Below are 26,290 nucleotides of genomic sequence, written 5' to 3'. Positions count from 1 at the left end.
GCTATGTGTTTAGTGCGGCTATGCTCGACAGGATTGTCGGCCATTTTGATTGCACTCTCATTATCACATAGCAAAGGAACTTTGGTTAATTTGTAACCGTAGTCCCGCAGGGTTTGCCTCATCCAAAGTAATTGCGCGCAACAATGTCCTGCGGCAATGTACTCGGCTTCGGCGGTTGAAAGAGCGACCGAATTTTGCTTCTTTGAAGCCCAAGACACCAAGGATCTTCCCAAGAACTGGCAAGTCCCCGATGTGCTTTTTCTGTTGATTTTGCACCCTGCCCAATCGGCATCCGAATAACCAATCAAATCAAATGTGGATCCCCGAGGGTACCAAAGCCCAAACTTAGGTGTATAAGCCAAATATCTCAAGATTCGTTTTACGGCCGTAAGGTGTGATTCCTTAGGGTCGGATTGGAATCTTGCACACATGCAAATGGAAAGCATAATGTCCGGTCGAGATGCACATAAATAAAGCAATGAACCAATCATCGACCGGTATACCTTTTGATCCACGGACTTACCTCCCGTGTCGAGGTCGAGATGCCCATTGGTTCCCATGGGTGTCTTGATGGGCTTGGCATCCTTCATCCCAAACTTGTTTAGAATGTCTTGAGTGTACTTCGTTTGGCTAATGAAGGTGCCCTCTTGGAGTTGCTTTACTTGGAATCCTAAGAAATACTTCAACTCCCCCATCATCGACATCTCGATTTTTTGTGTCATGATCCTACTAAATTCCTCACAAGTAGATTCGTTAGTAGACCCAAATATGATATCATCAACATAAATTTGGCATACAAACAAATCATTGTCAAGAGTTTTAGTGAATAGAGTAGGATCCGCCTTGCCGACTTTGAAGCCATTAGCGATAAGGAAATCTCTAAGGCATTCATACCATGCTCTTGGGGCTTGCTTGAGCCCATAAAGCGCCTTAGAGAGCCTATAAACATGGTTAGGATACTCACTGTCTTCAAAGCCGGGAGGTTGCTCAACATAGACCTCTTCCTTGATTGGTCCGTTGAGGAAGGCACTTTTCACGTCCATTTGATAAAGCTTAAAGCCATGGTAAGTAGCATAGGCTAATAATATTCGAATTGACTCAAGTCTAGCTACGGGTGCATAGGTTTCACCGAAATCCAAACCTTCGACTTGTGAATACCCTTTGGCCACGAGTCGAGCTTTGTTCCTTGTCACCACACCATGCTCATCTTGCTTGTTGCGGAAGACCCATTTGGTTCCTACAACATTTTGATTAGGACGTGGAACTAAATGCCATACCTCGTTCCTCGTGAAATTGTTGAGCTCCTCTTGCATCGCCACCACCCAATCCGAATCTTGAAGTGCTTCCTCTATCCTGTGTGGCTCAATAGAGGAAACAAAAGAGTAATGCTCACAAAAATGGGCAACACGAGATCGAGTAGTTACCCCCTTATGAATGTCGCCGAGGATGGTGTCGACGGGGTGATCTCGTTGTATTGCTTGGTGGACTCTTGGGTGTGGCGGTCTTGGTATTTCCTCATCCTCCTTCTCTTGATCATTTGCATCTCCCCCTTGATCATTGCCATTTTCTTGAGGTGGCTCATCTTCTTGATTTTTCCCTTCATCAACTTGAGCCTCATCCTCATTTTGAGTTGGTGGAGATGCTTGCATGGAGGAGGACGGTTGATCTTGTGCACTTAGAGGCTCTTCGGATTCCTTAGGATACACATCCCCAATGGACATGTTCCTTAGCGCTATGCATGGAGCTTCTTCATTGCCTATCTCATCAAGATCAACTTGCTCAACTTGAGAGCCGTTAGTTTCATCAAACACAACGTCACATGAGACTTCAACTAGTCCAGTGGACTTGTTAAAGACCCTATATGCCCTTGTGTTTGAGTCATAACCAAGTAAAAAACCTTCTACAGTCTTAGGAGCAAATTTAGATTTTCTACCCCTTTTAACAAGAATAAAGCATTTGCTACCAAAAACTCTAAAGTATGAAATGTTGGGCTTTTTACCGGTTAGGAGTTCATATGATGTCTTCTTGAGGATTCGGTGAAGATATAACCGGTTGATGGCGTAGCAGGCGGTGTTGACCGCTTCGGCCCAAAACCGGTCCGGTGTCTTGTACTCATCAAGCATGGTTCTTGCCATGTCCAATAGAGTTCGATTCTTCCTTTCCACTACACCATTTTGTTGTGGGGTGTAGGGAGAAGAGAACTCATGCTTGATGCCCTCCTCCTCAAGAAAGCCTTCGATTTGAGAGTTCTTGAACTCCGTCCCGTTGTCGCTTCTTATTTTCTTGATCCTTAAGCCTAACTCATTTTGAGCCCGTCTCAAGAATCCCTTTAAGGTCTCTTGGGTTTGAGATTTTTCCTGTAAAAAGAATACCCAAGTGAAGCGAGAATAATCATCCACTATTACAAGACAATACTTACTCCCGCCGATGCTTATGTAAGCAATCGGGCCGAATAGATCCATGTGGAGTAGCTCAAGCGGCCTGTCGGTCGTCATGATGTTCTTGTGTGGATGATGAACTCCAACTTGCTTCCCTGCCTGGCATGCGCTACAAATCCTATCTTTCTCAAAATGAACATTTGTTAATCCTAAAATGTGCTCTCCCTTTAGAAGCTTATGAAGATTCTTCATCCCAACATGGGCTAGTCGGCGGTGCCAGAGCCAACCCATGTTAGTCTTAGCAATTAAGCATGTGTCGAGTTCAGCTCTATCAAAATCTACTAAGTATAGCTGACCCTCTAACACACCCTTAAATGCTATTGAATCATCACTTCTTCTAAAGACAGTGACACCTGTATCAGTAAAAAGACAGTTGTAGCCCATTTGACATAATTGGGAAACAGAAAGCAAGTTGTAATCTAGAGAATCTACAAGAAAAACGTTGGAAATAGAATGGTCAGGAGATATAGCAATTTTACCAAGACCTTTGACCAAACCTTGATTTCCATCCCTGAATGTGATAGCTCGTTGGGGATCTTGGTTTTTCTCATATGAGGAGAACATCCTTTTCTCCCCGGTCATGTGGTTTGTGCACCCGCTGTCGAGTATCCAACTTGAGCCCCCGGATGCATAAACCTACAAAACAGTTTTAGTTCTTGACTTTAGGTACCCAAACTGTTTTGGGTCCTTTGGCATTAGAAACAAGAACTTTGGGTACCCAAACACAAGTCTTGGAGCCCTTGTGTTTGCCCCCAACAAACTTGGCAACTACTTTGCCGGATTTGTTAGTAAGCACATAAGAAGCATCAAAAGTTTTAAATGAAATGGTATGATCATTTGATGCATTAGGAGTTTTCTTTCTAGGCAACTTGGCACGGGTTGGTTGCCTAGAGCTAGATGTCTCACCCTTATACATAAAAGCATGGTTAGGGCCAGAGTGAGACTTCCTAGAATGAATTTTCCTAATTTTGCTCTTAGGATAGCCGGCAGGGTACAAAATGTAGCCCTCGTTATCCTGAGGCATGGGAGCCTTGCCCTTAACAAAGTTAGACAAGTTCTTAGGAGGGGTATTAATTTTGACATTGTCTCCCCTTTGGAAGACAATGCCATCCTTAATGCCAGGGCGTCTCCCATTATAAAGCATGCTACGAGCAAATTTAAATTTCTCATTTTCTAAGTTGTGCTCGGCAATTTTAGCATCTAGTTTTGCTATATGATCATTTTGTTGTTTAATTAAAGCCATATGATCATGAATAGCATTAACATCAACATCTCTACATCTAGTACAAATAGATACATGCTCAACAATAGATGTAGAGGGTTTGCAAGAATTAAGTTCAACAATCTTAGCATGAAGAATATCATTTTTATCTCTAAGATCGGAAACTGTAACTTTGCAAACATCATAATCTTTAGCCTTAGCAATTAAGTTATCATTTTCTACTCTAAAGCTAGCAAGAGAAATATTCAATTCTTCAATCCTAGCAAGCAAATCATCATCATTATTTTTAGGATTGAAAGTTGAACCAATGCAAACATGAGAATCAACCTTAGCATTTAAACTAGCATTTTCATTCCTAAGGTTGTCAATCATCTCACGGCAAGTGCTTAGCTCACTAGATAATTTTTCACATTTTTCTACTTCTAGAGCATAAGCCTTTTTAACCTTAACATGTTTCTTGTTTTCTTTAATTAGACAATCCTCTTGGGAGTCCAAAAGGTCATCCTTTTCATGAATAGCACTAATCAATTCATTTAGTTTTTCTTTTTGCTCCATGTTAAGATTGGCAAAGAGAACACGCAAACTATCCTCCTCATCACTATTATTATCATCACTAGAAGACTCATATTTAGTGGAGGAGTTAGATTTAACCTTCTTCCGTTTGCCATCCTTTGCCATGAGGCACTTGTGGCCGACGTTGGGGAAGAGAAGTCCCTTGGTGACGGCGATGTTGGCGGCGTCCTCGTCGTCGGAGGAGTCGCTTGAGCTTTCGTCGGAATCCCACTCCCGACAAACATGGGCATCGCCGCCCTTCTTCTTGTAGTACTTCTTCTTCTCCTTTCTTCTCCCCTTCTTGTCGTCGCCCCTGTCACTATCACTTGATAATGGACATTTAGCAATAAAGTGACCGGGCTTACCACACTTGTAGCAAACCTTCTTGGAGCGGGACTTGTAGTCTTTCCCTCTCCTTTGTTTGAGGATTTGTCGGAAGCTCTTGATGACGAGCGTCATTTCCTCATTGTCGAGCTTGGAGGCGTCGATTGGTTGTCGACTTGGTGTAGCCTCCTCCTTCTTTTCCTCCGTCGCCTTGAATGCGACGGGTTGAGCTTCGGATGTGGTGGAATCATCAAGCTCGTTGATCTTCCTTGAGCCTTCGATCATGCACTCAAAACTTACAAAATTCCCGATAACTTCCTCGGGGGTCATTTTAGTATATCTAGGATTACCATGAATTAATTGAACTTGAGTGGGGTTAAGGAAAATGAGAGATCTTAGAATAACCTTGACCATTTCGTGGTCGTCCCACTTGACGCTCCCGAGGTTGCGCACTTGGTTCACCAAAGTCTTGAGCCGGTTGTACATGTGTTGTGGCTCTTCCCCTTTGCGAAGCCGGAACCGACCGAGCTCCCCCTCGATCGTTTCCCGCTTGGTGATCTTGGTGAGCTCATCTCCTTCGTGCGCGGTTTTGAGCACATCCCAAACCTCCTTGGCGCTCTTCAACCCTTGAACTTTGTTGTACTCCTCTCTACTTAAAGAGGCGAGGAGTATTGTTGTCGCTTGAGAGTTGAAGTGCTCGATTTGGGCCACCTCATCCTCATCATAGTCTTTATCCCCTACGGATGGTACCTGTGCACCAAACTCAACAACATCTCATATACTTTTGTGGAGTGAGGTTAGATGAAATCGCATTAAATCACTCCACCTAGCATAATCTTCACCATCGAAAGTTGGTGGTTTGCCTAATGGGACGGAAAGTAAAGGTGCATTTTTAGAAATGCGAGGGTAATGTAGGGGGGTCTTACTAAACTTCTTACGCTCTTGGCGTTTAGAAGTTACGGAGGGCGCATCGGAGTCGGAGGTCGATGTTGATGAAGTGTCGGTCTCGTAGTAGACCACTTTCCTCATCCTTTTGTGCTTGTCTCCTCTCCGATGTGGCTTGTGGGAGGAAGATCTCTCCTTCTTCTCTTTGTGGTGCGAAGAAGATTTCTTCTCCTTCCCTTTGTTGGAGGAGCTCTTCTTCTTCTCCTTCCTCTTGGTGCGGGACTCTTCCGATGAAGTGCTCCCGTGGCTTGTAGTGGGCTTTTCGCTGGTCTCCATCTCCTTCTTGGCGTGATCTCCCGACATCACTTCGAGCGGTTAGGCTCTAATGAAGCACCGGGCTCTGATACCAATTGAAAGTCGCCTAGAGGGGGGGTGAATAGGGCGAAACTGAAAATCTCAAAAATAATCACAACTACAAGCCGGGTTAGCGTTAGAAATATAATTGAGTCCACGAGAGAGGGTGCAAAACAAATCGCAAGCGAATAAAGAGGTGAGACACGCGGATTTGTTTTACCGAGGTTCGGTTCTCTCAAACCTACTCCCCGTTGAGGAGGCCACAAAGGCCGGGTCTCTTTCAACCCTTCCCTCTCTCAAACGGTCCCTCGGACCGAGTGAGCTTCTCTTCTCAAATCACTTGGGAATCAAACTTCCTGCAAGGACCACCACACAATTGGTGCCTCTTGCCTCAATTACAAGTGAGTGTTTAATCACAAGAAAGAATCAAGAAAGAAGAAAGCAATCCAAGCGCAAGAGCTCGAAAGAACACAAGCAAATCACTCTCTCTAGTCACTATGGCGTTGTATGGAATTTGGAGAGGATTTGATCTCTTTGGTGTGTCTAGAATTGAATGCTAGAGCTCTTGTAGTAGTTGGGAAGTGGAAAACTTGGATGCAATGAATGGTGGGGTGGTTGGGGTATTTATAGCCCCAACCACCAAATGTGGCCGTTGGGAGGCTGTCTGTTCGATGGCGCACCGGACAGTCCGGTGCCCCCTGCCAGGTCACACTGCCGTTGGATTCTGACCGTTGGAGCTTCTGACGTGTGGGCCCGCCTGGGTGTCCGGTGCACACCGGACATCTACTGTTCCTTGTCCGGTGTGCCGGAATGGGCGCGCCTGACATCTGCGCGCGCAGAGCGCGCATTAAATGCGCGGCAGAGAGCCGTTGGCGCGGAGGTAGCCGTTGCTCCGGAGTTGCACCGGACAGTCCGGTGCACACCGGACAGTCCGGTGAATTATAGCGGACTAGCCGTTGGAGATTCCCGAAGCTGGCGAGTTCCTGAGGCCGACCTCCCTTGGCGCACCGGACACTGTCCGATGTACACCGGACAGTCCGGTGAATTATAGCGGAGTCGCCTCTGGAAATTTCCGAAGGTGGCGAGTTGGAGCTGGAGTCCTCTGGTGCACCGGACAGTCCGGTGCTCTCAGACCAGAGGGCCTTCGGTTCCCACTATGCTCCTTTGTTGAATCCAAAACTTGGTCTTTTTATTGGCTGAGTGTGAACCTTTTACACCTGTGTAATCTATAAACTTGGGCAAACTTAGTTAGTCCAATTGTTTGTGTTGGGCAATTCAACCACCAAAATTAATTAGGGACTAGGTGTAAGCCTAATTCCCTTTCAGTATCAAATAAAAAGGATGGTTTCATAGACTGTCAAAGAACCACTCCAAAGATATTCTTTTAGATAAAAACCCCTCTTGTAAAGGAAAACAAGCTTTAGCTTAAAATAGCCATTTAACTCATCGACCCATGGATTGAAATCTACAATAGTGTCAGATGCTGGACTAAATCCAATTGGCAAAAAGGCTGTAGAAACATACCACTATAAAAGGATTGGTTTGAATATGTTTTAAGGCTCAGCGATATTTTTTTAAAATTAAGACCTCAGCGTGATGTTAGTCATCAAACAATAAGCAACGTACATTTGATACTTGGTAAAATCTATAATGGGAACTACACACACCAAAGCCAAAAAAAGTATGCTTCTTCCCTTTCTCCTTAGGTGCATAATTACTATATTCTTTTGCAATACAATTACCTGGCATGTTTGTTGTCTTTCAGTTCAGTTTAGTGTCTTTCAATACAGTTTGATGAGGCTGATAACTGAAAAAATAAACGTCTTTCAGTTCAGTTTGTATTGTGATGTCCACTTAAAACCTTCAAACATTTCCCTATATGACAGTCAATTAATTTCACTGTATGGTCGCCACTAACAAAATAAATGTCTTTCAGTTCAGTTTGTATAAAATGATCTTGTGGATGCAAGTGTTTTTCCATCTGAACTGAAAGCAATGGCAATAGTTGACCTAGGAGGTGGCAAAAGAGAGAAAACATGGCAAGCCAGCGATGCAGGGACTGTGATTCTGCCGTGCACACAGTAAGGTTTAAACAAATCATCAAAAAAAAAAGATGTGAATAGACTCACATGAGAGGGTATTGCACTTCTGTTAGTTGATGTGCATTGTGTTTTTGTGTAGGAATATTGGAGATGTGCCTTCAACACTCTACTCTCGATTGTCTCCAGATCAACAACTCACTGCAGAAACAAGATCCACCTCTTGATATCTGAAAGAAACGGTTCGAACACATATGACATGAACAATGATTCGACGATCCGCAAAGAGCAGATGCAGATAAATCTACAAATGGAGGGTGGACGAACGCACATATGACAGAGGAGGACACCAGCGCGGTTGAGGTGATTGGCGCGACTTGGACACCAGCGCCGGCAAGGGGACCCTAGCCACCGACGCGGCGGGGTGCCAGGAGCGCTCCTGCACCACGACTGCACAGATCTGAGAAGGGAGTACTACGACTGGCTTCATTCGCGAATCGAGTCGTCGTCCTGGTCGAGGCGTTCCCAGGAAGTCAGCGGCGAGATCCGCCATGAGCATGTGCACCTTGGTGCGGCTCAGGTTCGTTGTGCCCACTGGCCCCAACTCCTGCAACGTGTACCCAGCGTAGCTCCACGACACCACCTTGAAGATCCTGCTGCTAGTAGTGGTAGCGACGGTGGTGCTAGCGGTGGCAGTGGTTTGGGCAGAGGATTTCTAGAGCTGCTTAAGGCGACGAGGTAGGGAAGCAGCGAGGGACGCGGGCAGGGCGAGCACTCGGTGGGATCTAATTTGCAGGGAGGATCCGAGGGGAGGGGGATCGGTGGAGTGAGCGGGGGAACAGTGGTTTGTGCGTGCGCGGAGGGGGCCGAGCGAGGGCGATGGCGGCATAGACGTCCCGCAGCAGACACAAGCATGGCGGTCTAGAGCCTCGGTGGGGGAGATGGGGCGGGAGGGCACGCCCTAGCTTGTCCCCGACCACATCCTGGCATGGGTTGCAGATCCACCGCGTGCCGACGTTTGAGAGGGAGATAGGACTCCACAACGGCACGGTGATGGCGATGGTGTTTAAGAAGGAGAAGGGAGATATGACTCCTGCCCGCGATAGGGGGCGGCAGCAGTGGATCCGCGGGGTAGGGGGTGCGTGATTAGGGGAAGGGGAAGACGGATCGGTGGGACGGGAGGAAGGCAGAACCATGCACCGTGGATGCCTACACTCTATTCTTAAGAAGTAGTAGAGATTTTGATTTGTGATTTATATATTGTAGTTTTGTTTATTTTGGTATGTCAATTATGATAATTTGTACACTTAGCTACATATTTTTAATTATATTTTAAATTTAGTTAATTTTAAAATTATTTAATTTCTTAGGTATAAAATGTATCGTTCTAGGACCGACGGAGTAGTCGGTAAAAACAAGAGTCGAGAAAGACTGAGATGGGAGTGAACAAGAGGAATTTGATATTTCGCCACTTTACTTTAGCATCCATTTACATTGTGTTACTGACACCACAGTCATGACATAGTAAAAATTTGCCACCACTTCTAAGGTTATGTTTGGGGCAGTTCTAACTCCAGTAAATTTGGTGGAGTTGGTGAAACAGATTATTAGGTGCTCCAGAAAATAATGAAACTGGAGCTCTAAGCTTTTAGAAGACATTTAGACAAGTCATTTTATTTGTTATTTAAATTAAAAATATTTTTAAAATTAATTAAATTAATATTATAAACTATCTGGAGGCATTCAAACACCACCCTTAGTGCTCGTTCGCTTTGAGCTGATTGGACAGTTCGTAGCTGTATTCCAGGCGGAATGAACGAGTCTGGTTTGGAATCCGGTTCCACCTGCTAGAACTATTCGTTTTGATATTGGCCGAAAAGAAAACCGCTTGAATTCGAGCTAACCCTTTAATCTTTGGCCTGGAACAAACTCAGACAATCCACCTTTCGGATTGATTCCCAGCCAAGAAACAGACTAGTGACCATGATTAAGTGGCTGGATTGGTTACTGATCCGGTTTTGATTCACATCTGCCGAACGAGGCCTTAAGGTTTTATTTGGGTACTTTATTATTGATCAAAATTCATATGTATTATCGTGTTGAGGTGGATTAAAGTATAAATTAGTTTAAATTACATCCTATCTAAGTCAACATATGTGGACTGGGGTCAATAGTACCCAAACTCGTGACAAGCAGTTAATTTTTCGAGTGAACAAAGAGACGGGGGCACAGTAGTAGACCGCGGAATCCGATCTAACCCTAAACCCGAATCCCAAACGGAGGAGGGCACTCGGCGAGGCAGGTGGCGATTCTGCGATTCTCCTGTCACCTTCCGTCGTCTCCATCCCCTTCCATTTCCGGCGAGGGTCAAAGCAGGCCTCTTGCTCTTGGGGGTGGTTTGAGAGAGGGAGAGAACATGGCCGCGGCGGCGGTGTTGGTGGTGCTCACGGTGTCAGCGCTGGCGGGGGCAGCGGCCGGCGGTGATATCGTCCACCACGATGACGAGGCACCCAAGATCCCTGGATGCTCCAACGATTTTATCCTGGTAAGATCACAAAGTCTTAGCCTTTTCCCTAACCCTTAATTAAGCAGCTGCCCCCCCCCCCCCCCCCCCCCCCCCCAACACACACACAAATGTTTCTGTTTAGTACTGAAATCGATTCTCCATTTCTTTGTACTATTTGTCAAGGTAAAAGTGCAAAGCTGGGTCAATGGCAAAGAGGGTGGCGAGTTTGTTGGCGTCGGTGCTCGGTTTGGTCCAAAAATCGTCTCCAAGGAGAAGCACGCAAACCGAACTAAACTCACGCTGGCAGACCCTATGGACTGCTGCTCTCCTCCGAAACATAAGGTGGGTATTATCCAACTAGTGATGAAAGTGGGTAACCGAATTGTTAGGATAAATTTAATATTTTAAAATAGATATGTATGAAATTCGATATTGACCTTTTCCTATGTTATCAATCACATTACTACAAGAATAAAATTTTGCATAAAATTGTTTTATGCATTATTTACTCCCTACAACAACAAAAAAGTGTAAAAGTATATGTATCCGTATCCGAATTTTATATCTATCGTTTGAGAAGATATATAATAAATTTGAGATTTACCTTTTATGAATGTTTACAAGCTCAATGCTAAAAACAAGAATACAAATTTGTATAGCATATTATATATTCTATTTATTCACAATCAAAGAAAAAAGATCAAAACAATTGATATCCGAATAAGAATCTGTTTTCATCCCTATAATCTAACCGCAACTTAAGTTATTGCAGCCTATCTTCTAACCCCTAGTGGCTCTGTCCTCTAATTGTTTCATTCTCGTTCTAGGTTCCTGGAGATGTTCTTTTAGTTCAAAGGGGAAAGTGCAAATTCACAAAGAAAGCAAAGTTTGCTGAAGCTGCTGGTGCTTCTGCTATAGTAATCATAAACCATGTCCACGGTGCGTTTTGAGCGCTGTCTTGTTTCCCTATCTATAACTTGTGGCATTGCTTCTTGTAAAAATGTTATGTATTATCCTAGCCATGTTCCTCCAACAACACCTTGCATTACGTTTTTAGGATATTAAAATGATCAACTTGTATCAGTATTTGGTTTCACTAATTCTATCATGCATTTACTCTACAGAATTGTACAAGATGGTCTGCGAAAAGAATGAAACCGACCTTGACATAAATATACCTGCAGTTCTCCTACCAAAAGATGCAGGTTCTGCTTTACATACACTTCTTACAAATGGTAACACAGGTAAAATGTTAACTTACCGTTGTCACCAGCATTTTAATTTCCATTTGAAACATAAAGGTGTTAACACTTAACTGACCCTTCACCTTTATGTGGACTTGTCCTTTGTTCTATCTGAAATAGCTTACCATGTACTGACTTATCCTTGTCTCTTCCTTAGTTTCTGTGCAGCTTTACTCTCCAGATCGACCTGTAGTTGACACTGCAGAGGTGTTTCTATGGCTTATGGCTGTTGGCACAGTACTTGGTGCTTCCTACTGGTCAGCATGGAGTGCTAGAGAAGCAGTTATTGAACAAGAGAAGCTCCTCAAGGTTCTGATCTCTATGCCATGACACTTGCACTTATTGGTCGGTCCTCAAGCTCCAATATGGCTTCAACTAAAAATAATGTACTGACAAATGCACTTATTGTTAAGGATGGCCATGAAGACCTACTGAATGTTGAGGCCAGAGGTTCTAGTGGCATGGTAGATATCAATGTGGCATCAGCGATAATGTTTGTGGTGGTTGCGTCATGCTTCTTAATAATGCTTTACAAACTGATGTCTTACTGGTTTGTGGAGCTACTGGTGGTAATCTTCTGCATTGGCGGTGTAGAGGTGCATTTCTAACTATCAGTTTACTTTTAGAAACGTAATTCGAAATACATGTTATCATATTAGGTTCTCTTACTCTCTATTCCATGGTACAAGTACCTTGAAATGGCATAACGGGATGGTCTGCAGCTGGTCCACTGAACAAAACTGCATTGCTAATTGATTGCTAAGGGAACTGTTCTTGGAGTTAATCTTTTACTACTTTTCCTTTCTTGAGATGAAGCCTTTGTTTTTGTTTATGCAGGGTCTACAAACATGCTTGGTGGCTCTGTTATCAAGGTACAGTGGTGGTTTGTCTTGGGGATATGTTTAAGTGAACCATTCTGTTCAAGACCTGCTTAATTTGTTTCACTAAACAAATACTAATTCTGACTAAACTGTGGAACCTTTTCAGATGGTTTAAACCTGCTGCAGAATCTTTTGTGAAAGTACCGTTCCTTGGAGCCGTTTCGCATCTTACTCTGGCAGTTTGCCCATTTTGCGTTGCATTTGCTGTTGTGTGGGCTGTTTTTCGCCAGCTCCCCTTTGCTTGGATTGGGCAAGACATTCTGGTGAGTGTGACCATCTGTAGTATTCGATGCCTCCCATTTTAGCTGTGGCATCAACTGATTCGAGACTTTGCACGTTCAGGGTATTGCATTGATAGTTACAGTCATCCAAATTGTGAGAGTACCTAACCTCAAGGTACTCAAACCACTCTTGACTTTTTTTTGTCTTTCGGCTTTCTCTTGCTATGGCCTTTGTTGATAATATTTAGTTGAGGTACGAGTTTTGTTTGTCATGATCAGGTGGGTTCGGTTCTTCTCGGCTGTGCCTTCCTGTATGATATCTTCTGGGTGTTTATCTCCAAGAGATGGTTTCATGAGAGCGTGATGATTGTGGTAAGCGTGTGAAAGGGGATTCTGCTATTTGGTGGTATCCTGAATTTTGCTGGTTATAGCATGTTGGTTTCTTCTGCAAATAGGTTGCGCGTGGCGACAAGACCGACGAGGATGGTGTGCCCATGCTGCTAAAAATCCCGCGAATGTTTGATCCATGGGGTGGATACAGCATCATTGGCTTTGGTGATATCCTTCTTCCTGGTCTTTTAGTTGCTTTCTCGCTAAGGTAAGTCTAGGCTGCAATCTTCGTGGTTTTTTTTTTTTTTGCATGAACGAATTCGATTCCGTTGAATTATTTGCTTTTCAGATACGATTTTTCTGCAAAGAAGGGCTTACGGTCTGGTTACTTTTTGTGGGCAATGGTGGCCTATGGCTCTGGTAAGTTTTGAGTGGATGAACGCTAATGCAGCAGAAGATTGGAAACATTAACTGGCTATTTCTTGTGTGGCCACATAATCAGGACTTCTAATCACATATGTTGCGCTGAACCTGATGGATGGGCATGGACAACCTGCCCTTTTGTACATCGTGCCCTTCACTCTTGGTAATGATGTGTGTTTTGAGACTCGTCTCGTCCGTACACTGCCTGATGTGTGCTTTGTTTTGTTGGTACAGGCACCTTGATCGCGCTTGGATGGAAGAGAGGGGAGCTGCAGAACCTGTGGGCGAGGGGAGAGCCAGAGAGAGTGTGCACGCATATGCATATGCCGCTGCTGCCGACGACCCCAAACTAACCACAGGGTCAGTAGAAAATCAGCAAGGGTTCCTAGCTTCTGCAAAATATTGTATTTGCCTGCTGGTAATATGCAAACCAAATCATGCCAGTTTAAAAGGAGGCACTGCTTCTTGGAGACAGCAAAGTCTGATTGTGAGCTAACTGCTGCCCAATGTGCAGCCATGCATGTATGTAACAGCACAACAATAAATTGAGCCTGTCGAACAGAAATGTATGAGCCGTGCATAGCAGCAGCATAAAAATACTCTCCATTCTTTTTTAATTTTTTTATTTGTCGTTTTTTGAAACAATAGGCGACAAATATTCAAGAACGGAGGTAGTATTGTATCAATATGCAAACCAAATCATGCCAGTTTAAAAGGAGGCACTGCTTCTTGGAGACAGCAAAGTCTGATTTTGAGCTAACTGCTGCCCAATGTGCAGCCATGCATGTATGTAACAGCACAACAATAAATTGAGCCTGTCGAACAGAAATGTATGAGCCGTGCATAGCAGCAGCATAAAAATACTCTCCATTCTTTTTTAATTTTTTTATTTGTCGTTTTTTGAAACAATAGGCGACAAATATTCAAGAACGGCGGTAGTATATGATACAATTTCCAAAACCTCAGACTGCTACAAGATCAATAATAATGGGTTCTTACAGCTCTGCCTTGCTACATCTACCTCCTGTCAACAGCTACAAATTACAACAGCAGATGATGGATCGTTCCTGCTTCTAACCTAACTAAAAAGAATCAATTCACGGTGCTAAGAAGGTTCCTGCACATCATAACAATCCGACGAAACTACTACGCCTTCTAGCTGTTCGATGAGGAGCCCTTCTGCTCTCGCTCCATGAGCTACCGCTATGGCAGCTAAGAAGCTTTATTAAGTCTCGCTCCACCACTCTGTCCGGCGGCGTGTGAGCTCCGGCTCCAGTGCTTGATCTGCAGGTGCCAGTGAGAACTTGTTATCTTGGGGATGACACGAAAAAACAACTCAACTGTAGCGGTGCACTACCTATCCTCATCATCCTCTGAGCGTGCAAGTGATACAGATTCTTCACCATTGTTTGGATGGCAAGCAGGGCAGAAGAAGCTTTCTGGAGGGGGTCCAAGCAGGTTGATGCAATCAAAATGGTACCACTCATCACACTGGTCGCATGCAATCATGGCCCTGTTATCGTCGGGCTTACAGCAGATGCAGTAGAGGACACTGCGATCCCTCAGTAACTGCAATGAAATGTTGCAAGTCATGCATATGCTGAAGAAGAAATAATGAGATCCAGTATTTATATAGGTGCATGCACCTTTAGTTCCTTCTCAAAGTCTACAGAGAGATTTTCCCCTTCAGCTATAAGTCCATACACAAGATCCAGTGCAAGCTCACCAGAATCACATGCAACCTGTATCACGACAATAGTGTCATTTTCCATCCTGGGGAACAAATTGTACAAGAGACCGAAACCACACCTCCTCTGCTTTAGCCAGCCACTGCAGGCTGGTTTCCTTTATTTTACTAATCTCCAACTTGAAGAAATCTTGATCACATATCTCTAAATGTGAACCCTGAAAGTATCAGTCCATTCAGACATATATCAGGGAAGATTGATACCCCCGCCGCATGCTGCTGCGGCAATTGCAAAGGATTTAGAATGAAATTGAGCCAAGATGATTATGTAGATGGCTTGCAATTAAAAGTAAAAACTAGTGGTGGGATGACATGGCTATTAATTAGTGGGAGATGGTGTCCATAATTAGTTTTATAAGAGGTTAAAATAGACTTATAGCGGGGATTAGCTTTATAAGAGATATAGATTGATGGTACTGAAATATAATGTGCTGACGATGATCTCAGGTGAATGTTTGTACCAGATCAGCTATAAGACCAATCTTAAAATGCCATACACATATGGAACACAGCTGTTCTTTTTTTACTTAAAAAGGTCTAGGAATTCAGGGTTCACTCCACATGTGGAACAAAATTTTAAACAGCATAATTTAATACTTCATTTTCCTCTGCATTTTTTTGACGGAAAACGGCAGGAGATCTGCCTTGTATTTAAGTAGGAAAATAAGTCGAAAAACACAGTCTGATCAAGGCAGAGATGCTGCAGCTATGAATAGAACTACCTTAGCTGAGGATAAGCAAAACAGATTCAACACTAGAAAAACTCGAAAGTCCCCATTACAGCTTTTGAAAAGCATGACACCATTGGTCAATGTCTTCCTTTGCTCACAATGCCACCGTTAAAGACTGTTAGACAACCTATTTCCTTCCATGTTTAGGAGGTTTCCTTCCCTATTAGGTGTTGGCTAATTGCCCCTAATTAGGTGATACCCCTTCCTATCAGGCGTTGGCTGATTGCCTCTGATTAGGTGCTAATGGATGATTCTTTCCTATATGGTTGTTTCCTATTTAGTGTGAGATCTCCCTGATTGACTACCTAATCATTGTTTCTATAAATCAGGTGGAGCACAATCTGGTAGAGGTCTATATATTGTAATCCTGCTACTCAGTGCAACACAACACACAATATCCCACAACGCCGCCTTCCCACCACCCCAGGGTGGCGTCCTAAACAACGACGCCGATGTTGTTGAAGACCCCGGCTATGAGGCCACCCTCATCGCCAACCTTCACGCGCAGGCGGTGAGTATCCAAAACCTGTGTGCCCTTGTGCCTGTGGTTTTGGATCCCCTTTCTCCCCACTACAATCGCTGCGTGCCCTGGTGCCCTTGAGTTCCTTCGGTTGTTCGATCTCCATACCCTTGCTCCACAACAGGGTGATTCCTTACAAGAATGGTGGAGGATTCAAAGTTCAAAACTAGTTATTCCTTCTCAAAAGGGTTTTAGTTCTTTGGTGATTCTTGGTGCTTGGATGCTTTGGAAGCATAGGAATATGTGTGTGTTCCAAGGAGGGTCTCCAAGTCTAATATCGCTCTCTGTAACACTAGAGATGAGGTGTTGATGTGGAGTTTAGCTGGAGCGAATGGTCTGTCCTTCCTCCAGGTTTTGGGTCCAGGATAGTTGGTTTCTCTTTGGAGGTGTTCCTGTATGCTATTTTCTAGCCACCGTAAGGAAGCTATGATGTATCTGGTCCTCTTTGGACCTTTATTTTTCTTCTTAATATACTTACGCAGCTCTCCTGTGTATTCTATAAAAAAAAGGTAGAGAAACGTGCAGGAGAACTGTGCCCCTTTATATATTAAGAAGATAGAGAAACAAGGTCTAAAGTAGACCATACACCAGGAGTCCTCCTTACGGAGGCCAGTAGATAGCATACAAAAAAAATATTCATCAGACAACTAAGAACAACCCTAGGGAACAGCTAAGGAGGTAACCAGAGAACATAGGCCCTTTGCTTCAGCTGTTTCCCAACAACTTCTCTCCTCATCCGCCAAAGCAAGGATTGTGGTGAGGCTTGGAGACATTCCATCGAAGACACAACTTTTCTGCTGAGAAATTATTGCCAACTTTGTTTCTTGGAGACACAATATCCACATTGACAGAAGTAATGGTGTTACCAACAGAATTGCAGCAGTCCCGCTGGTTGAGCCCTCTCACATTCCAAATTAAAATTGAAGGATTCATATGGAAAAAGACAGAGAACGACGAAACTGATGAAAGATAGAACACTCAATGACCCACCAATGCACCAGAGGCACAAGGATCATCCATTTTATCTGTCCTCCAGCCAAAAATCGCCGCTAGAGCAGAAAGATGAACATCATTGATAGTCGTCTTGAACAGCTCACTGTATGTCTTGTGCTCTTTGGTCAATCCTTGCTGCATCAGTGGAGTAACCCAGGTTCTTGATGATACGCCTCTGAGAATCATTGATAATAGGTCCATGCGAACATGGGCCCACGCCAGCCACTCTTCTGTTTCAACGTAGGGAAAATCTTGGCATGGGTTCTTGGCACGTCTCCTCGAAACGGCCGCGGACATTGTAGCAGTTTTTGAGCAAGATGGATGATTGAAGAGATGCAGGGGAGTAGCAGTTTTAAAGTGCTAAATTGGGAAGAGCAAGTTTTTTGAGTGTCAAATAAGGAATTTTCTCTGTTTGTTTTCTCTGAATTTAGCCCCCCACAGTGGTATGAGGTATCACTCTCATTGGCGAATGGCCTAATATGGTGTATAGGGAAACTTCCACATCTCACCACAACTTTACCCATTACTGAACACCTAGAGATGACCTTAAAAACAACTCTAGTCTTTACACAAAATAAAAACGGTATTACCTCTTCATCAAGGCACAGTACTTCTTGAATCGATGACTTTTTACCACCATACAATAGTTTATGTATTTGTTTCTTCCACAAATATCTGCTCAAAACAGACTCAATTCTGCAACTGACATTGTCATCATACAAGCCAGAAGCTGATGTCGCCTACCAAGCAAAATAGCCAAAAGATGTAGTTACTCATCCTAAACAGCAATAGCACATTTATTAGTTACTTTCACACGGAAATCAATTCACAATTGGAACCATGTAGCATCAATGTTAAAAAAAGCTCTATAGGTGCTATACAGGTGGTTGGGCCTCCACCTTGTGCCTAGGCGTTGCAGAGTGTTTGTACTTTCTGTGGACTGTTAGAGTATCATGTCAGAACAGAAAAAAGGAAGATATCAACATGCATCCATAAATAATATGATCGAAGTTTATCTTTCCTCGTCTATAATTTGTCCCGTTTTTACATACATCAAGTCCAAAACATCTCTAAACGGAAAAAAGTTAGACAAAGCACTGCCCAGCACCTAGGCCTCGCCTTTTTAAACAGACAAAGAACAAGGGCTTTTCAGAATGAGAAGTTTGATAATTATCACCTTGAGAGCAACTAAAAGAGATTTGAATATGACAGTAAGATCTTCTCCATGATAACAGTCTGAATCATCCAGAATTTGCATCAAGTAGGCATTCAAGTTACGAGCCTTATCAACAATTTCTTTTAGCAAATTAATTTCCTCAATCCTGTAGAAGTGAGTTTTAGTCAACCAGAATAAGAAACCTGAATCGCAATTAAATGTTCATTGCCAGGAAAAAATTACCCAGTGTATAAACCCTTTGCAGAAGAGATGAGTTCATCAAGTGCGGCAAGTGCAGGGCAGTTTCCTTTAGACATCTGTATCATTTGAATGAGTATCAGATTATAAGTGAAATCATCGCCGTAATGTGAATTATCAAAATAAACAGTTACCTTTACAGATAGTTGGTTCTTCAATTGGTCCTCACTCTGTAAAAGTGAACAAAATGAACACATCCATTCAATTGTCGTTTGTGTAGTAGCAGACAGGTTTTCCACGCAGGAGCCATGGTACCTTATCAAAGAATCATGTCACCACTTACCCAAAAAAAAGTAAAAACAGAATTGTACAAAAACAAGTGCTATAAAAGAACATATTAGCTTTCACCAAACTATTCAGCACTCTTGACTTAATGCTAGTAATTTGCACCTTTGAGCACTATCTTTTTCCATTTTAAAATAATGGCTTGAGCGCAGAAAGATCAGTGAGTGGCTCCTACAATCTTTTCTCTTTTTATATAAATTATATAGGTACATCCACAGTAGGGTTTTCTCCTCAAAAGTAAAAAATAATAATGGAACATCAACCCAAGCAGCAGGACATTACCAGTCTTGACAAGTCACACATCTAGATGCCAGCCTATCTCCGATGTCACATGAGCATACAGCACATAATCTTAACTTCATACAATCCTCAGCATATAACGTGCAAACATCATCCAATAATCCTCTTATCTGAAAGTATAAATAAATTGGTCAAAAGTATTTTTCAAGCAAAAGAACTGAGGAAACCTTGAAATAGAAACCAACCTTTACAAGTATGGAGAGCAAAGAACTATTATTTCCATCTAGAAGTAGAGTACAGTGGCACTGATTGAGCCACTCTTCAACGTTTTTAACCTCATCAACAACTTTATCCATCTCAGGGCAATCAAATGCAACAGACTGCCCATTGTCCTAAAAAGATACAGTTTCAAAAGAATAAGGACTAGCACGTAATCTTCGAAAGGCCAAAGCTCACTGTGTCATCTGCTACATTGCAAATCTAAAGTAATAGCATGTACCCTGAGATTTTGCAGCATAGCCCACGACTGGCCATCAGACAGCATGAAGAAGGTATTGCATTGCTCTATCCATGAACTGAAAGGGGGGGATATACTATTACATGAGAAAAGTACAGATGACAACGGTAAGTATGAAGTAAGATAGTCTAGGAAGAAAGTAATGACTCAAACATATCTGAACTGACAAGTGACACGTCACACATACAAAAGGTTCAAACTTCCATGTTTCCTCCAAAAATTCTGAGATGCAGTGTTTTCAGATCGTCCGATTAGTCGCGATTAATCGACTGATTAGTCGTCTGATCAGATCGCGGACGATCAGTTTGTCTGCGTTTGGAAAATATCGATTTTGGACCATTTTGTTTTTTTTGTTACGTTCGTTTTGGCCCACTCCACTGCAGCCCACTAAACCATCCACAGCCCACGCACAGAAGCATTGAGTTTGAGACGCAGACAGAGCAGCACGCACGCACGGACGCCATGGAAAGTTCGAAACCCTAGACCGGAGCACATCACACAGGCGACGGTGGGCGACGGCACGCCACCGGCGACTGGCGCCCCCTCCTCGGTCCCCAGCGCAGCGGAGCCTTGCTGCAACAGGTGACTTGTTCTCCCACTCCCCAGTCCCTAGTCCCCGACTTCCTGTTCACCGACAACCGACCGACCGGCGAGTGGCTTGCTCCCTGGCTGTATTGATGTGCTCATGTTCTGTACACCTATATTGATGTAATGTTGTGTTTGTTGTTGCTCAGTTGCTCACTCGTTGCCTATCCCAAATGGATGAAAAACTAGCTCTCTAGTTGGTTGATTAGGCCTGGTCATACTCATACACGCGTCAGGCCTGGTTGATTAGGCTCCTGATTTATCTCTGTATTCTGTAATATGCCTATTGCCTACTGAGAAATGTGGCAAATGCCTGAGGCTCTCAAACAACTCCCCAGTCCCCAGTGCCCAACTGCCCAGCGCCGATTAATCGAACTGATCGCCGGTTAATCGTGATTAGTCGGCTGATCGCCCCTCTGATGATCAGAACCGATCAGCCGATCTGAAAACATTGCTGAGATGACTAGCATACAAATTTTGGATAAAATCATCTTACTTATGATTGTTTACAGCATCCTCCAGCTTGGCAGTCATGATAGGATAAGGAACATCAACCTCCTGAGACGGGCAAAAATAATAACTTAAAATGAATCATAGCAAAACCAAGTGCATGGCAAACAGAAAAGGCAGATCACTTCAAAACACTAACCTTGAATTCTGCTAGAATATTTTCAACATCTTCCAATTTGGATTTTGCAGATGTTCCAGAACCAGGAAGCAAAATAAGTGATTTTCTTAGACAAGACAATGCCCTCATCAACAATGTAACCAAAGAACAATCTGCTAAGGAAGCAGGAAGGTGGACTGCTTCTTCAATTAATCTATCAACATCCTGAAAGATTAATGAGGTGTTTGGTTTGATGAATCACTCTATCCAAAATGAAGTGGTGCATCATGGGTCTATTCCTCAAATTTGGTGGGATGACTCTATTCCACATATTAGTACTAAACAACTAACTATGAGGAATGAGGTGGTAATGGATTAACTCACTCCATTCCACAAACCAAACAAAAAAGTGAGGAGTGAGAAGATGATGGACTATATCATTCCTCAAACCAAACACTCCGTAAATTTAGCTATTTGCAAACATGGACAATAATTGCTTTGCTTTGCAGGTTCACAACACGTTTATGGCTATTGAAAAAGCAAGTTTCAAAGCAAGAAACAACCTTGTGAAGATAGCACAGCTTAAGACAGCAAATCAAACTTTAAACTCAATGAGCAAGAATGTGACAGCTATTTTCCCAGAAACTTTTTTTCTGGAATACGCAGGAAAACTGCGCATCAATAATATGGAGATAAAAGAAGTCCAAAATAATTTTCCCAGAAACTCATGTATATATTAAAAAAAGTCCTAACCTGCAATAAAGGAATCATACAGCACAGAGACAGTGCATTCAATATCCATCTTAGCATCAACGAAGAATCCTTCAGTTCCCAAAGAACCTTGAACTCAAAACCAAGAGATAATCCAACTTCTATTTCTGTGTTCATTTTACCTTGCAGCTCCTCCAATTTTCTTTGAAGTGTGTCAACTGTAGAGCCAATACTATTCAAATGAAGTAAGGCTCTAAAATTATTGAGTAGACTTAGTGAACTGTGTTCCCATTTTTCAATATTGTTGAGAACAGAATTAAGTTCTGAAGTGTCAAGAATGACTTTCAAATTTGCAGGCTGATTGATTAAATCCTGTGATATAATGAAGAACAAAGGGTAAGTATCTCACTACAAACAATTCTTCATATTACTAAGCCAGATTTTGTGAACCTTGATATCATCAACTTTAAGAAAGTCTCCAAATGCAAGTTTATTGCAGCCTGGTCTCAAATAGGCCTGACATTTGTCTATCCACAATTTAGCAATATCAACCTCTGCTTTCATATGCAGTTTAGACGGAAGGATAACTCTTATTCCCTCTGAACACCTGTGATTCAAGAATATATTTGGTAGGGTGACATTCAATTCAAAAGCACAAGAACATATCGATTCACTTCATAGCTACAAATACCTCATATGGTCTTCAAACTCAGAGAGAGAAGCTGATCGTTCAAGAATAAGTCTAGCCTTCTCTTCCCAGGAAGTGGCCTCTTTGAGCATCCGAGACAGATCATCAAATGGTTGCTCCTCTTCAATATGTAGTCTGGCAGGTAAGAAACTTAAGAGCGACACATAGCTAGATAATCATTCTAAAAATACTTGTAGGATAACAAAAAAAAAGTAAACTTACATCGAAGCTTCTTTTAAAATTTCTTCAACCACCTCCATTGGCATTACTGTTGCAAGTGCCTATTACATGCATGAATGGATAATCAAATTCATAATCTGTCTAGGCATAAAAACATATGACCACACTAGACAATGGTGCAGAAACTATCATACACACCTCAGATGCTTGCTTCCTACATAAGGACCTCTTTAGTTCTTTCTCCACAATAGGCAATTCATCAACTGCATAGGATAATAGCTCTTGTGAAAATGATCAAAACAACCAAACATTTAAAATACAACAGTATCCATGGGAGGAAGTATTTAAATAGCATGCCTTTTACTCCTAGTAATTCTGCTTCCTTCAGAATGCCTGTCAACTCCTCAACAGCATTGTGATAGTCACTCGTAGCATAAAGTTTTCTGAGTATGTTCTTAGCACGACTCACCCAAGAGCAACAATTTGAGTAATGTTGCTTAAGAATGTTCAGCTCTGGAATGCTAAAGTTGGCACCATCCGCAGCAAGGAGAAAACCCTCCAGCTCCTGGAACATTCACAATAGAGGAACAGAACATCTAAAATCATCCCAAAAATACATAATAGAAGAAAGAAAAAAGGAGGAAAAGCCACCTTTAGATCAGGGAAGTCTTGGAGATATAATTGACAACGGGTTTGCCATGATTCCACATCTTTCCACAGCTTTGAGATAAGATCAATCTCTGGAAGTAGAACTCGAAGTTGTATTATCTAGCCAGGTTTAGTAATTGTCAGATATACCAGTTCAGAGTATGAGTTTATGCAGAAACATATGAATGTCAGAGCAGATGAACTTCAAAAATCAAGTTGACAGAAAAAGGTTCCTGAAAAGGACAAACCTCTGATTTTAGTTTATTGAGGACATCTATGTCGATAATGCCCAGTTTATTCTGTTCAAGGCAATCACTTGCTTTCTTCAACCAGGACTGCAGCCAAAATAAGATGTAAAAAAGTTAAGACGCTTGCTATTTTCTTAAAATGAACGTGAGATAAAATGAAGAGTATGCCTCTAATGTAGAAAAATATGAAAGAGATGATCCATTTTTACGCCATATACCTTTGCAGAAGATAACTCCCAAAACAAAGTCGATGATTCTGTTAGCTTAACTGGGAATTCTGAAACCCTTGAGTATAATGTTTCCAATTTGTCTACCTAAGGTAACATGACAAGAAACATTGTAAAAAAGTTCCATGAAAGAGTTGGCAGAAGAATATAGGATGCAAAATAACTTTGTTCTGTCAACTGCAGAGAAGTGTATGGCTGTAAATTCTAACAAGGGGCTTACTGTTAAGAAAGATGATAGTGCATTGTTTACTTCATTAATCAGCAATTTCGCTTCCTCTGCATACGCCTGCAGTGGGTAGGGGAAATTAAAACATCACAGTATATTTTAAGACCAAGTACATGCTACAAATGTACCCAGGGTTGCATACCTGCAATTTTGTAAGACTAGGCTCACAGCACGGGGCACATTTCGTAGCAACTAGTTCTTCTATTTCCACATAATTTACTTTTTCAGAGCAGCCATCTTTCAGAAAGTCCTGAATTTTGGAGAGACATTTTCTAACACCCAAGGCCCACTTCATAGCCTTTGTTAGTCTTACTGTTATGTTCCGGACCTAAGGCATAGACAGTATTACAGTTAATATAAGTCATATAATACTTGAAGACATGTAAACAGGTCACAGCATGCTTTGTCAAAGAAACATACAGAATCCATGGCATGATCACCCCAAAGAAATTGTTCAGCTTCTTCCAAAGCAGTGGCATAAGACCTTTCCACAAATGGCATCTGGAGAATATGTTCAGAGTTTGAAACCCAATCTTCTGCAAGCTGTCTATATAATATATAGTGATCTTTGACCTAGAAAAAAAAAACAAATAAAGCATGCCTTAGAGGAAAGTAAGAAGGAAAACACAACAACAAGAACCCAAATGAGCATAAGATTGATCCTTTACGAGGCATAATTTCAAGCCCAAAACATCAGATGACCATGCTTTAATGGTAAAAAGAAGCATGGATAATTGGAAGATAAAATTATAAAAATGAGCAAAGCATTCCGTGCATACTTTGGTCAATAGAGAACTAAATGCAAATACTCAATATATCTTCTTGACAGAGCATTATTTTATTCAATATCAAACCTTTTTAGACGGCACATAAACATCATTGAGCAAGTGTGGATTCTGCATAACATTGTCCCTTTGGGGGCTAACCAAAGAGACCTCGCACACTAAATCCCCCAACTCTGCAAGGGTGTGTCGATAAAGTAAGCAATGCTTCTTCGGACTGCATTCACAAAGGTGCTTCCAGTGCTGGAAAAAGAAACAAATTCAATTATACTTAAAATACTTGATTTAGATCTAACAAACAGAACATTTGATATGCATAAGATTATGGCTCATTAAATGCTGTTACAGGGGAAAACAGACATACTAAGTTAAGTTGTCCAATATAAAAATAAAAATGAATGAGCACATAAATATGGCGCGGTTAAGAATTGAATAGGCAAAACAATTGCATGACAGCCTCCTAATTAATAAATCTGCAAGACAGACACACCTCAAGGCAAACATAAGAAGACAGCCTACAGTTACAGGAGACTGCTGAAAGATACAGATACTGTCGACAAATAATGCATGTAGGATCCTGCACGATAAAAAGTTTCACACTGATCAAAAGAAACAAAATGAAGCTACCAAGACAAAGGATGGAAATTTACAGTGTTGTACAGCTACCTCTTCACTTCCGATAAAGTTTGGATTAATCCTTGGCAACATTAGGCTAGATTTGACAGTCCCATTAATCCAAAGCTCTACTCGACGTCTTCTCTCATTTATAAAAAGCCTTTTTATTTCTCCCTTCAAATGGGTAAGTGACTCAGCATCCACACCATTCTGTCCAACAAACGAACATGAATGTAGGGTTAAGAAGCTAGTATTACGCATGTAATGGTTACTACAATAAGAACAATGTGCAGCAAATTAAAATACCAGTGCAAAACCTATTCACTACAGAATACCTCAAGACGGCTTATGGACATTGGCTGGTGTGTTGTTTATGGAGATTCACCAAATTTGGCTTCGGTCTTAGTCACTGCTAAGGATGAGCTGAAGTTGTGGGTCTTGGCAGGGGCGTGGGGTATTTCGTTTGTTGTAGCCATGATGCCCAAGACAGTTTAGGTCTGGTTAGTCTTGAGTCGGTTTGTTTATTGGTGCAAGGGTGATCTGTAATCTGTTATGTGATGGAGTGTGTGGCACCTTGATGAGCTGGGGATCCTCTCCAACAATTTGGCTGGGTTTTTTTCTTGAATACGCAGAAGATCTGTGTATCTTTGTATTAAGAGAGAAGAAACACCCCCTTACAAATTCTCACCACATCACTCCGGCCGAGCCATGAGGGATGAGTGTTACATGTCAGAGTAAACTTAAATAAAACACACACAAAGACATGACCCAGAACAAAGAAGCTGAACTATCCCAGCTCTGCTTCATGATCTTGAGCTCCCTTTTACCGAGGAAGAGGTGTGGAAAACAATCAAGCAGTTACCTCCAGATAAAGTGCCCGGTCCAGATGGTTTTACTGGTCACTTTT

General features: G+C 42.3%; 2 protein-coding genes across 5 annotated transcripts in view; one reads left to right on the top strand and one right to left on the bottom strand.

The window, feature by feature from the left end:
- Positions 1-9,986: 9,986 nt before the first annotated feature.
- Positions 9,987-14,016, top strand: LOC100282629 (Signal peptide peptidase-like 4). Its single transcript, NM_001155537.2, has 14 exons — positions 9,987-10,359; positions 10,504-10,662; positions 11,148-11,259; positions 11,445-11,564; positions 11,722-11,873; positions 11,978-12,160; positions 12,402-12,436; positions 12,552-12,708; positions 12,788-12,841; positions 12,946-13,038; positions 13,122-13,264; positions 13,346-13,416; positions 13,499-13,582; positions 13,654-14,016. The coding sequence occupies exons 1-14, from the start codon at positions 10,231-10,233 to the stop codon at positions 13,770-13,772; spliced, it is 1,611 nt and encodes a 536-aa protein (NP_001149009.1). The 5' UTR covers positions 9,987-10,230; the 3' UTR covers positions 13,773-14,016.
- Positions 14,017-14,252: 236 nt separating this feature from the next.
- The window catches only part of LOC103626493 (lysine-specific demethylase 5B), a 31,317-nt gene continuing 19,279 nt past the window's right edge, over positions 14,253-26,290 (bottom strand). The window contains exons 6-33 of one of the 4 annotated variants that reach the window (XR_004849437.1): positions 25,435-25,593; positions 25,259-25,345; positions 24,841-25,011; positions 24,407-24,559; positions 24,129-24,314; positions 23,981-24,046; positions 23,752-23,847; positions 23,534-23,620; positions 23,289-23,405; positions 22,995-23,202; positions 22,836-22,900; positions 22,680-22,738; positions 22,461-22,592; positions 22,220-22,376; positions 21,812-22,141; positions 21,101-21,283; positions 20,948-21,009; positions 19,849-19,924; positions 19,595-19,741; positions 19,392-19,519; positions 18,959-19,079; positions 18,810-18,883; positions 18,588-18,732; positions 18,001-18,188; positions 15,229-15,324; positions 15,066-15,161; positions 14,777-14,988; positions 14,253-14,703 (exon numbers count right to left, since the gene is read on the bottom strand). Coding sequence is in view for 2 of the 4 variants with exons in the window: in XM_020538407.3 (XP_020393996.1) it covers positions 14,544-14,703; positions 14,777-14,988; positions 15,066-15,161; positions 15,229-15,324; positions 18,001-18,150; positions 18,588-18,732; positions 18,810-18,883; positions 18,959-19,079; positions 19,392-19,519; positions 19,595-19,741; positions 19,849-19,924; positions 20,948-21,009; positions 21,101-21,283; positions 21,812-22,141; positions 22,220-22,376; positions 22,461-22,607; positions 22,680-22,738; positions 22,836-22,900; positions 22,995-23,202; positions 23,289-23,405; positions 23,534-23,620; positions 23,752-23,847; positions 23,981-24,046; positions 24,129-24,314; positions 24,407-24,559; positions 24,841-25,011; positions 25,259-25,345; positions 25,435-25,593 (3,738 nt within the window). In the remaining 2 variants the exon portion in view is untranslated. Of the gene's footprint in view, positions 14,704-14,776; positions 14,989-15,065; positions 15,162-15,228; positions 15,325-18,000; positions 18,189-18,587; positions 18,733-18,809; positions 18,884-18,958; positions 19,080-19,391; positions 19,520-19,594; positions 19,742-19,848; positions 19,925-20,947; positions 21,010-21,100; positions 21,284-21,811; positions 22,142-22,219; positions 22,377-22,460; positions 22,608-22,679; positions 22,739-22,835; positions 22,901-22,994; positions 23,203-23,288; positions 23,406-23,533; positions 23,621-23,751; positions 23,848-23,980; positions 24,047-24,128; positions 24,315-24,406; positions 24,560-24,840; positions 25,012-25,258; positions 25,346-25,434; positions 25,594-26,290 lie in introns of all 4 variants that reach the window. The other 3 variants (XR_004849436.1, XM_008646910.3, XM_020538407.3) reach the window with 3 other exon arrangements.

This window comes from Zea mays, chromosome 5 (genome assembly GCF_902167145.1).
Source record: "Zea mays cultivar B73 chromosome 5, Zm-B73-REFERENCE-NAM-5.0, whole genome shotgun sequence".
NCBI classification, from domain to species: Eukaryota; Viridiplantae; Streptophyta; class Magnoliopsida; order Poales; family Poaceae; genus Zea; species Zea mays.
Note: the sequence above shows the minus strand (reverse complement) of the source record. Positions and strands in the feature narration are given on the sequence as shown.

What these genes read in the sequence shown, in the direction of transcription:
- LOC100282629 (NM_001155537.2), top strand. Translation starts at nt 10,231, where the DNA reads ATGGCCGCGGCGGCGGTGTTGGTGGTGCTCACGGTGTCAGCGCTGGCG. An exon ending in TTGGTGGCTCTGTTATCAAG is followed by an intron (nt 12,437 to 12,551) that starts GTACAGTGGTGG and finishes GAACCTTTTCAG; the next exon opens with ATGGTTTAAACCTGCTGCAG. An exon ending in TTAGTTGCTTTCTCGCTAAG is followed by an intron (nt 13,265 to 13,345) that starts GTAAGTCTAGGC and finishes TTTGCTTTTCAG; the next exon opens with ATACGATTTTTCTGCAAAGA.